The sequence below is a fragment of the Rhineura floridana genome, chromosome 13 (assembly GCF_030035675.1).
Source record: "Rhineura floridana isolate rRhiFlo1 chromosome 13, rRhiFlo1.hap2, whole genome shotgun sequence".
Lineage (NCBI taxonomy): Eukaryota > Metazoa > Chordata > Lepidosauria > Squamata > Rhineuridae > Rhineura > Rhineura floridana.
In genome coordinates, this window is record NC_084492.1 from 974,351 (window position 1) to 989,618 (window position 15,268).

The 15,268-nt window shown below is 47.3% G+C and overlaps 1 protein-coding gene across 3 annotated transcripts in view; it reads right to left on the reverse strand.

The window, feature by feature from the left end:
- LOC133369023 (SNF-related serine/threonine-protein kinase-like) overlaps positions 1-14,311 on the reverse strand; it is a 37,294-nt gene extending 22,983 nt beyond the window's left edge. The window contains exons 1-3 of one of the 3 annotated variants that reach the window (XM_061593824.1): positions 14,259-14,311; positions 5,560-5,755; positions 1,409-2,044 (exon numbers count right to left, since the gene is read on the reverse strand). In XM_061593824.1, coding sequence (XP_061449808.1) covers positions 1,409-2,044; positions 5,560-5,677 — 754 coding nt within the window. In that variant the 5' untranslated portion in view covers positions 5,678-5,755; positions 14,259-14,311. Of the gene's footprint in view, positions 1-1,408; positions 2,045-4,173; positions 4,304-4,399; positions 4,602-5,559; positions 5,756-14,258 lie in introns of those variants that run through there. The other 2 variants (XM_061593825.1, XM_061593826.1) reach the window with 2 other exon arrangements.
- Between the last annotated feature and the right edge of the window lie 957 nt (positions 14,312-15,268).

Genomic DNA, 15,268 nt, shown 5'->3' on the forward strand with positions numbered 1-15,268 from the left:
TTAAGAATATCTAAAAACATTTGAAAGCAACCACATACCCTCAGTTATTAATTTCAGTTGCCATGACTAGTATCTCTCAGCTATCAAATGCCTGGGTAAACATGAAGGCACCCCTGAAATGATCAAAAAACAAAACAAACTGAACAGGTGGCTCATAGGGGCCACTTCAGGCCTGCCAAACCACCCCACCCCCTTGTTCTGCTGCTGGCCAACATGGTGCCTTGTGTTAGCTGTGCTGAGCATGGAAGGAAAAGGCAGGGGCTGAGGCCTGGCCACCAGCAGCCACTGCGAGCCACGGGCCAGCTGAGGCGCAGAGCTTGAAGCCCAGTGCTAGGTGTCGTGGCCTACAGTGTGGTCTGTACATGAGGAGAGGGGGGCCTGCAGGGATCCCAGCCTCAAGGAGCCACACCCTGGAGACCGACTGCACCTGCCATGCTGAGCTCTCTGTCCTGCCAGCAGGCACATGCAGAGGAGATAAGCAGGAAGGCAGACACACATCCTGCCTGCCTTGCCCAGGAATCTTCTCCAGCCCAGGCAGCTTCTATATCTGCAATGTCCTGCCACCTGAGCCACCTCTCTTGCTATAAGGGGGGCCACCACCAAGATTGCTCATACTGGGACACCAGAATCAATGCACCCTTTGCCAGCACAAAGCAACTTAAACCTCAGAAGAGGCTGGGGGCCATTCCTTCACCAGCCCACCTATGCTGGCCTCCAATTAGGTGCCAAGGCCATGACGACCCTTCCGCTCCATTTTAAACAATCCTCATTTTGCTTCCTTTGGCTTTGAGTGGGTTTTTTTGGTTTTTTTTTTTTTTTAAAGTTGAGCATTTTGAGAATTGGGAAATAATCCAAAATTGTAGAAGACTATCATCTGGTATTCATACAGGACGGTATTCCAGCATGGCCCAGTTGAATGTTGGTGAAAATCCTTTTCAAATTGGGGGGGGCGCTCTGTTCTGTATTTTCGGATCGTCTATACCCTTTCCTCTAAAGTTTATTCACAGAGATTGAATTAACCACCAAAATGGTGAAAATGTGGCAGAAAACTATACTCTAAGCCTCCCCCATATTTTAGGGGGGGCAGCATTCCCTTTTCAGAATTTGGGGAGGGGGAACAATCTGCAAATAAACTACAAATATTGCCATATTGGGCTTGTGTGGGTAATACCACGTGCAGAGAATATATTTAAGTCATATGCAAGGACGCAACAGCTACACCTGGCAGGTTGGAGAAAGCCTTTTACACAGTCATTTAAGCCAACAGCAGTCACCACATCTCAAACGCAGTGGATTCCAGGGTTTAATTCATCTGCTCCTTGTCAACTCTAAACAGAGCTTCTCTGGAAGGGTATCAGAGGTCATCAGAGGTGCCTCCCGGGCCTCCCCTTCCCACCCCAGCTCTTACCAACAGCAGGAGCATCATATTCATCCCCCAGCAGGATCTCAGGAGCAGAGTAGGCCAACGAGCCACAGCTGGTCGTCAACATCATGCCTGGCTGGAAGCAGTTGCTGAAGCCAAAATCTGTGAGCTTCACCACACCCTGCTCTTGGAAGAAGACCACATTCTCGAGCTTGAGGTCACGATGGACAACATGGAGGCGGTGGCAGTAGGAGATGGCGTGGACAATCTGGGCAAAGTAGTGCTTGGCCTGCTCCTCTCCGAGGCCACCCTCGTGCTGCATAATGTGGTCAAACATGTCCCCACCGTCTCCCAGCTCCAGGATGAGGTAGAGCTTGGTGTGGGTGTCGATGACCTCATATAGGCGCACCACATTGGGATGCTGCACCAGCTTCATGCAGCGCACCTCCTGGAGCAGCTGAGCAGCTGCCCCACCCTCCAGCTTGCTCTTGTCGATCACTTTGATGGCCACCCTCTCCCCCGTGAAGACGTGCCGGGCCAGCTTCACCACGGCAAAGTGGCCCTTGCCCAGAGTGCGCTCCAGATCGTAGAGGCCAGCAATCTTCCCTTCAGAGAAAGACCGGGCACCAGCCATGTCCATGGCACACTCTGCCTCACAGAGGACTAGACATGGGTGGGGGGCTGTAAGGAGAAAGCACATAATTGAGGGGAGGGTCAGCCTTCCCCGTCGCCCCTTTCAAACACTCCCCAAACACCTTGAGGATTTTGGGGGCTGGGATGCATAAACCAAGAGAGCACCTCAAAGCTTCCAGCCCAGATGGCTTGTGCAAATGAGTTGAGCCTTACAACATCCTGATGAATCGGTCCAGTGCTACACAAATTGGCGCTGGAACCTCTCGGTTGAGGACGATAAGCCTAGCTAGGGCTGCAGGGATGGCAAAGGCTGTGCCCTGCTTTTGTCTGAAGGGCTTACGTAGCCTTCTCTGAGCTTTTTAAAACATATTTTAGAATTCACTCTGTAACAGATTTTGATGTTTATATGTATTTGCAGATTGCCCTTGACAAAGGGTCACGTTGTCATCCAAAATGCATTGAGCTTCAATATATAATTTTTCCTATTTTTAACCTCCTGCCACTTGCTGGCATGGCCCCTTGAGGATCCCCCTCTTTTGGGCTCGAGTCTCCATGGGCCCTGACAACCGCCCCACCTTGACACCTTCTGGAACTGGCCATGCCGCCCCCCCCCGGGAACCTGCCCTATCTACCTTTTCATGGCAGAATAGTAAGCGAAATGCCTCCTACAGTGAAAAAGGAGTGTATATTTCAGCAAGAAAAAGGACCGATTTAAATGGTTTCCCACTGATAATTTCCCTAAACAATAGTGCAAATCCGTCTGGGTGCCTCCAGACTGTCGGTATTTTGCAGGAGGGATTTGAGCATATACCAGAATTTTAAGTTTGTGCAGTTAAAGTAGATTAAAGTGCTCTGTCCCTCAAGGGCAATAAACCCACTTTTGGTTTGGAAAGCAATAGGGGAAATGCACTGAGAAGTTTGGGATGAACAAATGATTTAATGGGAAGATGTTTTTATAACCCTCAAGGATGAATGCTCATTGTCATAAGCCTTGCAGAATGAGTGCTCAATAGAGATTGGATACATAACCAAGACATAAGCTTTGTGCAAGCAAATCACAATGAATGCTCAATGGAGAGGTCATCTGGAGGGGCCCTAATTTCCTGTTAAAGACTAAACTACTACTTGCAACCACCAGGCCTTTCAGTTTTTTGTTGCTCACAATACATTTTGCATGCTTGACTCCCCTCTCCCCAAATACAGGGAACATCTTTACAATATTCCCCTAACAGGATCCTTGTTGCAGCCAACAGCCATGACGTTTTGTGTGGGGCACCAAGGGCCTGCACGCTGGACGCTGCTGCCTTCTCTTCTCTTTTCCAGGGTTGTTTCACTCAGATTTTGGGCTAGCTTCACCCTCCCAAAAAAGAACAAAAGTTAGACACCCAGGATGGAGCTGGTAAACCAAGGCCCAAGAGCCACTGGGCAGCCTAGAGCAGTTTGCTTTCACGGGATGACAACAAAATGTACGTGGTTGGCAGGTAAGAATGAGAATATTCATGGGTGAAAAAAATGATCAGAGGTCCTTCATTTACACAGAAATGCCTTCTGAAACTATAGGCCCAATATGCTCACATCCAGATTATTTAATCCTAACCTACCAATTGTTTCAGACACTTGCAAGTTACAGCTAAGAAGACTGGTAAAATCTGATTTATTTACATCCTTATCTGATTTTTATTTTTTGAAATCGCCTATTTCTATCTGCCCTGCCTTCCGGAGCTCAGTGGCCGAGCCGCTGCTCCGCATGCAGGAGGTCCCATCAGGTTCACTCCCAGCTCTGGATCCCAGGGGAGCCTCGCCAGCAGCCCTGGCAGGCAGGCAATCATCCGGAGTTCGAGGGGCCCGGTCTGTGTCTGGAGGGGGGCGTGCAGGGGCTTGGCCCTTCCGGGAACACAGAGCAAATCCGCCCCCAGCCGCCGCCTCAGGGTGAGGTGCGCAGGGCTCTCCCCACCCTCAAGGAGAGCGATGGGCCATGCGGTGCAGAGTGCCCCTGAGCGCGTGCAAAGCGCCTCCCTTCGCCCGCGAGTAGCCGAGGAGGGGCCTCTGCCTCTGCCCGAAGGCAGGCAGGAAGCGGGCCGGGCCGCGCCAGGGGGGCGCCCTCAGACGCGCTTTCGGCCCCTGCCGGGAGTCTGCGCCGGGGGGCCGCCAGAAGTGGGGACAAAAACAGCGCGCACCTCCCACGTCCGCTCGGGCGACGGAGACGACGACGCCGGGACAGCCCCCCCCCGCCAGGCGGATGGACGGACCCTCCTCCGCAGGGGCGGGGGGAAGGGAGGTCGAGGCAGCCGCCGCTCCGCCGGGCCCTGTGAGGCGGCCGCTCTGTCTCCTCGGGGCTTCTCCCGCGGCGCTGCGAGGAGCGAGCGGGAGGGGCTTTGCCCTGGAGCCGAGCGAAACACTCACCGGGCGGGCGGCACTCCTGCTTCCTCTCCCTCTCGGGCGGCGGCTCAGGCTGGAGGAAGGAGGAAGGCGGGCGGGCGTCCCGCGGGCGGCTGACGTCAAGGAGCTTCTCCGCGGCGGATCCTTAAAGGGGCCCGAGAAGCGCAGAGCCGCCGCCGGGCCTGCCTCGCCTCTGGCCTGCCGAGTCCGGGGGGGGGGGGGGAGGAGGGACGGGTCGTTTCCGGAGCGCCGGCTTCACGGGGCTTATTCGGGGCTCGCTTATTCGGGACTCTTAGCGGCGGGGGGGGGGAGGGGTTGACACCTTCCAACGCTCCCTGGCGGTTGGGGAATCTCTTTAACTTAATAATAAGATTTATTAGTCGCTTGTTACCATAAAGACTCCAAGCGACTTAAAACATTGTTAAAAACCATATAAAAACAAAACAGCCAGGCAGCTTTGGCAGCACATTAACGCAAACACCATAATCTCAGTCTATGAAATGCCTGAGAAAAAAAGGTAAGTCTTCTGGCACCAAAAAGATGGCAATGAAGGCACCAGGCAGACCTCACTGAGCTGTTTCCACAGATGGGGAGCCACAACTGCCAAGGCCCTCCCCCTTGTCACCTCCCTCAGATGGAAAACCTGGAGAAGGGTCTCGGAAGAAGATCTAAGGGTCTGGGTCATATCAGGAGAGGCATCCAGAAGATCTTGGGGCACTGAGCTGTGAAGAGAGCTTTGTGGGTCAGAACCAGCACTTTGAATTGGGCACAGAAGTATACATAGAAAAATAGGGTATCAGTGGGAAGGCTTGGCCCCAACATGCTATTCTAAAGACTGCCTGCATCCTGTAACCTGCTTCAGCCCATTGATTTGATGTGATTGATTATAAAAGCAGGTCTTAGTATTTACATGATGAAAACTGCACTGAATGCAAAGGACGGTGGGCAAAATCAGTTCCCTCCATTAAGGTCAATGGAGAAACTTTCCAAAGTTCTATGGCAACCACTTAGTGACATGCTAAGTGTGACGGCCAAGTGCACACTTAGAGAGCAAGAGAGCATCCTAAAACCAAGTAATATCTTCATTTTCACCTCTATAGATCTGTAAGTGACTTAGTAAAACTTGCAGACCTTCATTTGAATACATGGACACAGAATACCCAGAACTGGAGCTTTATCTTTACCTGGTGGAAACTTCTCACCAAAATGAATAAGAACTTGTAAGAAGAAGTTGTGAGAACTCTCTTTCAAGACTGATGGACTGATACCAACAGCACTCATCCTTTTGGCGTGAAGGTCCATAGTTCCAGGAGGGCCGGTACCAGGCAGAAACAAGACTGAGCAGATGAAGCGTTCCAAAGCCACTCCTCCGCAAACATTCTGTGGAAACAAGCAATCCTTGTGAAAGACTGGCAGACTGTAGTCCCGGCAATAAGTGGAAATTTGGGGTTACCCGTAGAGAGCAAAGGAAAGTAGAGATACCTGAGCGAACAATAGCCACAGTTAAGATTTCCATACTTGAAGTCCTCCTTTTCAAAGATCACTAATCTTTTATAAAACAAATACAGTGTTATGTACTACTTTTATTAACATTTATTACCCACCTTCAGCCAAAGGTCAGGTTACAACACATTTAAAATACGGCATTAAAAACAATTAAAAATAACCTAAAATCGCAAAATAGAATGGGTCCTAAAAATATACATCTCAGGTGTCAGAGGCAAGGGTAAAGAGGTGCATCTTCAACATTTGCCTAAAACTGTACAGTGAAGTTGCCAGACACACCTCAGTGGAAAGGAGTTCCACAACTTAGAGGCTGTCCCAGAGAATGCCCTCTCCTGGGCCATCACCCTCCAAACTTCAGAGGTGACAGAACTACCAAAAGGGCCCCCACTGCTGATCTCAACTCCTGAGAGGGTCTGTAGGGAAGGAGGTGGGCTTCCAGGTATACTCCTCTTACTGTTCCTGGCTGATGATGATATGGACTGAGACTGGCTTACATTCTAAAACTAATATACAGAAACTGAAAATAATGAATGGCTCTAATTGAAAAACAATGAACTGACAATTTACAGGCAATTTCCTAATGCCTGAAGAGCATTATGCTCTGAATCAACTAAGCAGGAACTGTCTGCTAACAGCTTATTAACAACTTCATTTATCTGACCCATGGAATAAAGATATTTAAGAACTTCAGTTTATGCTTAATGAACTTAATATAAAGGAAGACCATTATTAATATTGATAAGACTATCTACTGTCTATAGACTGTTTGTGAACTAACTGGTATTTTCCCCCAGTTCTAATATTTTGAATACTTGGTAATGTGTTATTTTATATAGATCTGGTGATTAGCTCTGTATATAATTAAGGGCACAATCCAACTTGTATTTATGCCGGGCTGAGGGGAAATAGATATGGTGGACCCCCAGCCTGCTCAGTCAGGGGTCTGCTGGAGAGGATGCCAATGGAAGCCAGCATAAGGCCTGAAAAAAAGGGGGGGGGACTTGTGCAACATCCAACTCCTGTTCAACTATCCAACTGACCTCACTTGATTAAGTGCAAAATGCTTCCTGTAGGTTTGCCTTTCAAGGCAGTACAAAAACTCTGAAAATGCCAAGTGTAGCCCTTTGCTTCCTGACAGAAACAAGCAGGCATGCCTGATGGGTGGAGACGGGCAAATCAGTTCAGTTATTGTTCAGGAAGGCTAAAGCTGAGGATGAGCTTAGGTCAGCAAGGGATGCCAAAAGCAACAAAAAAGCTTTCTTCAGGTACATCCATAGTAAAAGACAGAAAAATGGTAGTGCAGCTACTGAATGCGAATGGCAGAATGATAACAGATTACAAAGAAAAGGCAGAAGTGTTCAAATCCTACTTTGGCTCAGTCTTCTTCCTAAAAAGGGTCTATGACCTTCCTGGCAAATGTGAAGTACATATTGAAGGGCAGGATTGCAGCTTGAGGTTGACAGACAAATGGGCAAGGAATACCGAATTACTCTGAATGAGTTCAGATCTCCAGGGCCCAATGAACTGCATCCTAGAGTAATGAAGGAAGTGGCTGAAGAAGTCTATTATCTTTGCGAAATCATGGAGGATGGGTGAGGTACCGGATGACTGGAGGAGGGCTAATGTCCCAGTCTTCAAAAAGGAGGAACCTGGGAACTACAGACCAGTCGACCTGACGTCAATCCCAGGTTAGAAAGCAGTCAGTCTGTAAGCACTTTCAAAACAATGCAGATTACTAGAAGCCAATGTGGCTTTATCAAGAACAAATCCTGCCACTAATCTCATCTCATTGTTTGATCGGGTAACCTCCCTGGTAGAGTTTATAGAATGCTGTGGACATAATGTATCTCGACTTCAGCAAAGCTTTTGACAAAGTTCTCCATGATATTCTGATTAGCAAGCTAGTTAAATATGAGCTGGATGGAACAACTATCAGATGGACCCCCAGTTGGCTACAGAATCTACTCAAAGAGGAATCAATTGTTCCTTCTCAAAGTGTGGGGAATAACAAGCAGGATACCGTAGAGCTTGATCCTGGGCCCAGTGCTCTCCAACATTTTTATTAATGACTTGGATGAGGAGGTGCAGAGAAAGCTTATCAAATTTGTAGATTATATTGGGAGGGAAAGCTGACACACTGGAGGAGAGAAACAAAATTCAAAGGGATCTTGATAGGCTGGAGCATTGAGCTGAAAACAGAATGAAATTTAACAGAGATAAGTGCAAAGTTCTACATCTAGGAAAAAGAAACCAAATGAACAGTTATAAGGTGGGGATACTTGGCTCAGCAATTCTACATGCGAGAAGGATTTTGGAATTGTTGTTGATCACAAGCTGAATATGAGCCAACAGTGTGATGTGGCTGCAAAAAAGGCAAATGCTATTTTAGGCTGCATTAACAGAAGTATAGTTTCCAAATTGCATGAAGTATTAGGTCCCCTCTATTTGGCACTCGTTAGCCCTCATCTTGAGTACTGCATCCAGTTTTGGACACTGCACTTTAACAAGGATTCAGACAAAGTGGAATGGGTTCAGAGGGCAACAAGGATGATCAGGGGACTGGAAACAAAGCTCTATGAGGAGAAATAATTGGGCATGTTTAGCCTTGAGAAGACCGAGGGGAGATATGGTAGCACTGTTCAAGTACTTGAAAGGTTGCCACACAGAGGAGGACTGGGATCACTTCTCAGTCATGCCAGAGTGCAGGACACAGGCTCAAGAGAGAGGAAGCCAGATTTCGACTGCACATCAGGGAAGACTTCCTAACTGTTACAACAATAGAACCAATTACCTAGAGAAGTGGTGGGCTTTCCAACACTGGAGGCGTTCAAGAAGCAGCTGGACAGCTTTAATTTGGATTCCTGCACTGAGCAGGGGGTTGGAGTCGATGGCCTTATAGGCTATTCTATGATTGTATGGTTCTAGGAATCTGGGTCTAACTGAAAGTACCAATTCTCACATGCCCTGAAACCAACTGCTGCTCTTCAGACTGGCACAGCTGAGCTCCCAGTGGTCCCCTCTGGGCATCAGGGGTCTCCTCAGAGCCCAGTCTAGCACCTAGTGGTAACCCTGACTATTGACTGCCAGCCTGGACAGCACAACCCAGCATCCCGCAAGGTACGAATGGTGTAAGAAAGGGAATCCTTCCATGGAGTGTTGGCCTAGTCATCTTGGCTTCTCAGATGAACTTCACTACATTTCAAGCCCTACTTGATTGAATCAAGAAAATATTTTATTATAAAAACCAATTGCAGGAGCAGGAAGGAAAGAACCTCCAAATGAGCAATGCAGGAAAACATTAAATGTGGTTCCTGCTGCTCTTCTAGACTGGACTCTGTGTGTGTGCATGTGTGCGCGTGTGTGAGCCCTAACTGACAGAAAGAGCAATATGCTCCCAGGCACCCAACCATTTTCTGGCCAAGGGCCACACTGGTGGTCCACTACCCCTCAGAGTGGCCACACTCATTCAAATAGCACACTCATTCATAAAGATGGGCCACACCCCACGCAGGCAGGCACATAGCGCTCTCTCACACACCTGCACACACGTACAGTCAGCCCTGCTCACACCTGGCACCGATGTCTCCTCAGAGGAGAAGCAGCAACAGGACCCTCATTGCCAGGGATCCTGAAGAGCCATCACATCTGGACTTCCCTGCTGCCCTAGGATGGGAGGCCCCCACATCCGCTGCCTAGCGCCCTCTCAGCCCCACTCTTCTCCCCCAGGGCCATATGAGCACAGGAGACAGCAAGCCAGAAAGGAGCTTCCAGGCAGTCACCTAAGTGCCTGTCTAGCTGCCCATGGGGCTACTCATAAGGAGGCAAAGCACCCAGAAACACCTGTGTTGCTCAGGCCTTGACTGAGAGCCCAGGAAGGGCTGGAGGCTGTGGGTCCTCCTACACAGTTCCCAAATCAGAACTGCTTCCTTGCAAAAAGTACCAGCTCTTTTCCAAGCTCCCACCTCCCTCCCCCTTGTACTTGTGCTCCTCTCCTCCAGCACAAAGAGCACTTCCTGTGCCTTGGTGCCCTGGATCTCCAAGTTAGCCACCCTTGCTCTCCTTCTCTCTCCAGGGTTGGAACTGAGGCCATCTTGGTGCTGCTGGCAGACAGCCTTTACTGGTAGAAGGACAAGAGGAGTGCAATCCCTCTCAACCAAAATGGCCAAGGGGCTGGAGCAACTCTCCTTTGAGGAAAGGTTACAGTGTTGGGGGCTTTTTGGTTTAGAGAAAAGGCAACTGGTGGTGCCGGGGTGGACATGACAGGAGCGCATCCAGTTATGCAGAACAGTGGGGAGGAAATGGGCAGGAAGTTGTTTTTATCCTTCACAAGAGAACTCTGGTCCATCTAATGAAGCTGAAAGTTCGAAGTTTCTGGATGGGCAAAAGGAAGCACTTCTTCATGCAGCACAGAGTTAAACTACTGAACTTGCTCCCACAAGAAACAGTGATAGTCTCCAATGTGGATGGCTTTAAAAAGACAACATCCATGGAGGATAAGGTGATCCATGGCTACTTAACATTATTCCTATGTCCTGTCTCAGCAAGGGGTTGGCTAACCTTTTTTGGCCTAATGGGTGTCTGGCCACCTTCTCCCCTCCAGAGCATGCACTCACATCATACATGGGCATGCACTCACATCATACATGGGCATGCACGTGCACACAGAGTCCTTAGCCTTGTGATTCAGTGGTTGCAACCCAAGGATATGGACACGATACGTCAGGATCTTGGCCAACTATTTGTCCTCTTGCTTGGGTGGATCCAGGGAATAGTCAATACCTCTTTGCAGAATAGTGTGTCATTGCCTGCCTTGGTTCCTCCTTCTCTTTAGTTATTAGGCAACTATCGTCCAATAGCTAATATCCCCTTTTTGCCCAAGGTGGTCAAGAGGAGGAAGGGTAGAGAAATTCAGCCTTGCTTGGAAGACACAGATTACCTGGACCCATTTCAGTCTGGCTTCAGGCCTGATATTTGGCACTAAAATGGCTATGGCCACCCTGATTGACGACCTGTATCAGGAGCAGGGATGGGGGAAGAAACTCATTTCAGTTTGCATTGATTGCTGCCCACCATGAATGGTAAAACCTAGTAGGAGGGGGCTGACTGGATGGGTCCAGGGAGTGGTCAATGCTGCTGGGTTCTATCCTATCCCGGATACCATTTACCACCTATAATGAAGCTGCTAAGAGAGGTCATTCAGGAATTTTGAGTGTGGTGTCATCAATATACTGACTGTCTCTCCACTCCATCTGAATCAGGTGAGGAGGCAAGGTAACAAGCAAGGTAGTCAGCTGTGTAACTTTAACAGCAGAGCAAGGAAGCCACATCTTACCCTTTTGATCTAGTAAATCCCAAGTTTCCAAGTCAACAAACTTAAGTAAATGACAAGAGGTACTGGGGTAGAAAGCCATCAGGAGTGTAGGGTCTATCCACTGTATTAAACAGAATGTCATACATGCAACACCATCTGCCTGCTAGACAGAAGCTGAGGGCACATGCTTGGTGTAATGAGCACCTGACCCTCAGGAAGCAAGTTCATTCCTTTGAGGCCAAAGTGGCTAACCTGGAGAAGCTGAGAGAAACATGTTGGTGGATGAGGCATTCAGGGACATGGCAACAGCGTTCCACTCTTGTCTTGGACAAGGAGGGTCTCGGGGAAGGAGATAGAAATGATCATGTAGTTCCTCAAGGAATGGATCTTTTCTAACTGTTACTAGGAGCCCAACTGTGTATCTTCAGCACAAGAGAGTAAGTTGTGGGAGATCCAGTCATGAAAAAACAGCAAGACACATTAGACACAGTTGTGAAAACCACATGGCGATTTGCCTGCTAAGTGTGAATGTCACATCGGTTGTGACAATGTCACAAAGCTTGGAGGATAATGCTGAGGAGGTCCTGGTGCATGTTACAAAATAATGGCATACTGGTATATCAAATAAGAATGATCTCAGTGATTGCTGGAAACACCAGGAAAAGAATGGAAAATATTAAGGCTGCAATCCTAAACCCACTTAACCTGGGAATACGCCCTACTGAGTTGAATAGGATTTACTTCAGAATGGACTTGTTTAAGATGGCACTGTTAGAGCCCAATAATAAGGGGTATACGATATGTGATTGTGGGTGTTTTTATCATTAACTATATAGACAGTTAATAATTAATGTAAGGAACTCCTATGTTGAGAGCAACAAGGTTATTTTATGCCAGCAAGTGGAGAACATAAATGATCCAACAAGTGACAAATTTTAGTAGTCTAACAACTTTATAGGGACAAGACAATATCATTTTGAAAAAATAGAAGCCATTTCTTGATTTCCATACCATAAATTAATTACTTCCACAATCAAGGGACATTTTATATTATTTTGAACTACCCCATTCAAATATAAGAATAACTACAAAGAACTAGACAAATATCTTAAGTTTTAAAAATAAAGGAAAGAAGTAGTAGATGAATCGGCAGTCGTGGATCAAGTTATATATGAATATATAATATGTATGTATAGGGTATAAGGGTTGATGCAAGTTTATGTTCATGGTGAAATGTGCAAAATAAAATAATTTAGTTGACTGATGTTTCAGAGCATAATAAGGAGTGTCCTCAAATTCACTACTACTGTAAATCCAAAGGACATGTGTTACTATGTTATATTCTTGGGACATGAAATAAATAGTTTAGAGGGGAACATTTCAAGGAGAAGATAAACCAGGGTTCCCCAGCCTTTTGGGGGCCAGTAGGCCCACTTAGAAATTTCATGGAATAGTTGCCATGGGAATCATAGGATAGTAGAGTTGGAAGGGGCCTACAAGGCCATCGAGTCCAACCCCCTGCGCAATGCAGGAATCCAAATCAAAGCATTCCCGACAGATGGCTGTCCAGCTGCCTCTTGAAGGCCTCCAGTGTCGGAGAGCCCACTACCTCTCTAGGTCATTGGTTCCATTGTTGTATGGCTCTAACAGTTAGGAAGTTTTTCCTGATGTTCAGTCGAAATCTGGCTTCCTGCAACTTGAGCCCATTATTCCGTGTCCTGCACTCTGGGACGATCGAGAAGAGATCCCGGCCTTCCTCTATGTGACAACCTTTCATGTACTTGAAGAGTGCTATCATATCTTCCCTCAGTCTTCTCTTCTTCAGGCTAAACATGCCCAGTTCTTTCAGTCTCTCCTCATAGGGCTTTGTTTTCCAGTCCAGATTATCCTTGTTGCCCTTCTCTGAACCTGTTCCAGTTTGTCTGCATCCTTCTTGAAGTGCGGATGCAGAACTGGATGCAGTATTCAAGATGAGGTCTATCCAGTGCTGAATAGAGGGGAACTAATACTTCACACAATTTGGAAACTATACTTCTGTTAATGCAGCCTAACATAGCATTTACCTTTTTTGCAGCCACATCACACTGTTGGCTCATATTCAGCTTGTGATCAACAACAATTCCAAGATCCTTCTCACATGTTGTATTGCTGAGCCAAATATCCCCCATCTTATAACTGTCCATTTGGTTTCTTTTTCCTAAGTGTAGAACTTGGCATTTATCCCTGTTGAATTTCATTCTGTTGTTTTTAGCCCAATGCTCCAGCCTATCAAAGTCCCTTTGAATTTTGTTTCTGTCTTCCACGGTATTAGCTATGTCCCCCAATTTTGTATCATCTGCAAATTTAATAAGCATGCTCTGTACCTCCTCATCCAAGTCATTAATAAAAATGTCAAAAAGCACTGGGCCCCCCACAGGGGGGTTTGAGAAGGAACCGTTGATAAGCACTCTTTCGAGTACGATTCTGGAGCCAACTGTGGATCCACCTGATAGTTGTTCCATCCAGCCCACATTTAGCTAGCTTGCTAATCAGAATACCATGGGGCACTTTGTCAAAAGCTTTGCTGAAGTTGAGATATATTATGTCCACAACATTCCCACAGTCTACAAAGGAGGTTACCCAGTCAAAAAATGAGATAAGATTAGTTTGGCAGGATTTGTTCTTCATAAATCCGTGTTGGCTCCTAGTAATCACTGCATTGTTTTCAAGGTGCTTACAGATTGACTGCAGAAATGTGACATAACACAAAATGGCTACTACACCTGGAAGAGCAGGAAGAGACAAGCCCCACACAAGATACAGGCATGTTGTACACCAAAAACCCTTTCTCTCCCCCCTTATCAATAGCACCTACTACCATTATACTCACTTCACTCTCCAGTGGGTAACATCAGGGACTAGGATTTCAGTCCAGGAATGTCTAAGACTTCTACCCAAAAACACCAAAGAGAATTTGGAGACAGCAGCATCCAAAACAAACCAAGGTCAAACACAAGGCATTAGTCCAGGTTCAAAATATAACACTCAGTCAACAACCCCAGACACTGCCATAGAGAGACCACTTACCTCAAGGAGCCAAAGACTTGCATTGTTTTCAACCACTGAAAGCCCAAGAGGGCAGCCTGATATACTCTGGTCTCCTGGACCCCACCCTAATCACAGCTGCTGAGGTGTTTCACAGATTTCTTTCTCTTGAAAAGACCCCTGACTCTCAAGGAGACCTCTCCTTTCAAGTTGTACAATGACTCTGGGTCCATAGACACATATCACATCATTGCTCTTCAGCTCAGACCAAGACCTTTTGATGCAAGGGTTCTTGAGGGTTGAGGTGGCTCCATCTCCTGTGACAGCACTGACGGTTCTTCAGCGAGTCCTCAAGAAGATCCTCAGCACTGGTTTCAGTGGAGTATCACGTTTACCCTCTGAGGACTCTGTGACCAGTACTGAGTCAGGGCTAGGCATGATGGAGTGAGTGCAGCTCTCCAGGATGGCAGGGAGGGTGGGTGTCAAACCTGGCACCACCACCACCCCAACAAGGATGTAGTTTGTGTGTTTGTGTGAGAGTTAGTCTGGGAACTGGGAAAGTAAGCTGGGAACCAGGAAGACACACTGAGAGGCCTGTTCTCTGCACCATGACTTTGGTGTGCCTCCCTACAAGGCTGACTGAAAAGCAAGATCTATTTATTAATGCTGAGGACCCCTCCATCTAATGCTCAGGTTGTGGATATGTGTAAATAAAAACCATATATCCTATAAGCAGAGCTTGGAAAAGTTACTTTTTTGAACTACAACTCCCATCAGCCCAATCCAGTGGCCATGCTGGCTGGGGCTGATGGGAGTTGTAGTTCAAAAAAAGTAACTGTTCCAAGCTCTGCCTATAAGACACCATAGTCTGCTGACCTTCTTTCCAAGGAAACCAAACCCTGGGTAAGCGTAGGAACCCCTGGGAGTCTTGCAATGACTGGAGATTAGGATGGCGCACAACAATATTGTGGACCTGGAAAAGGTCTTTCAAATTGAATCAAAGGGCTAGAACAACTCCCCTATAAGAAAAGGTTGCAACATTTTAAGATTTT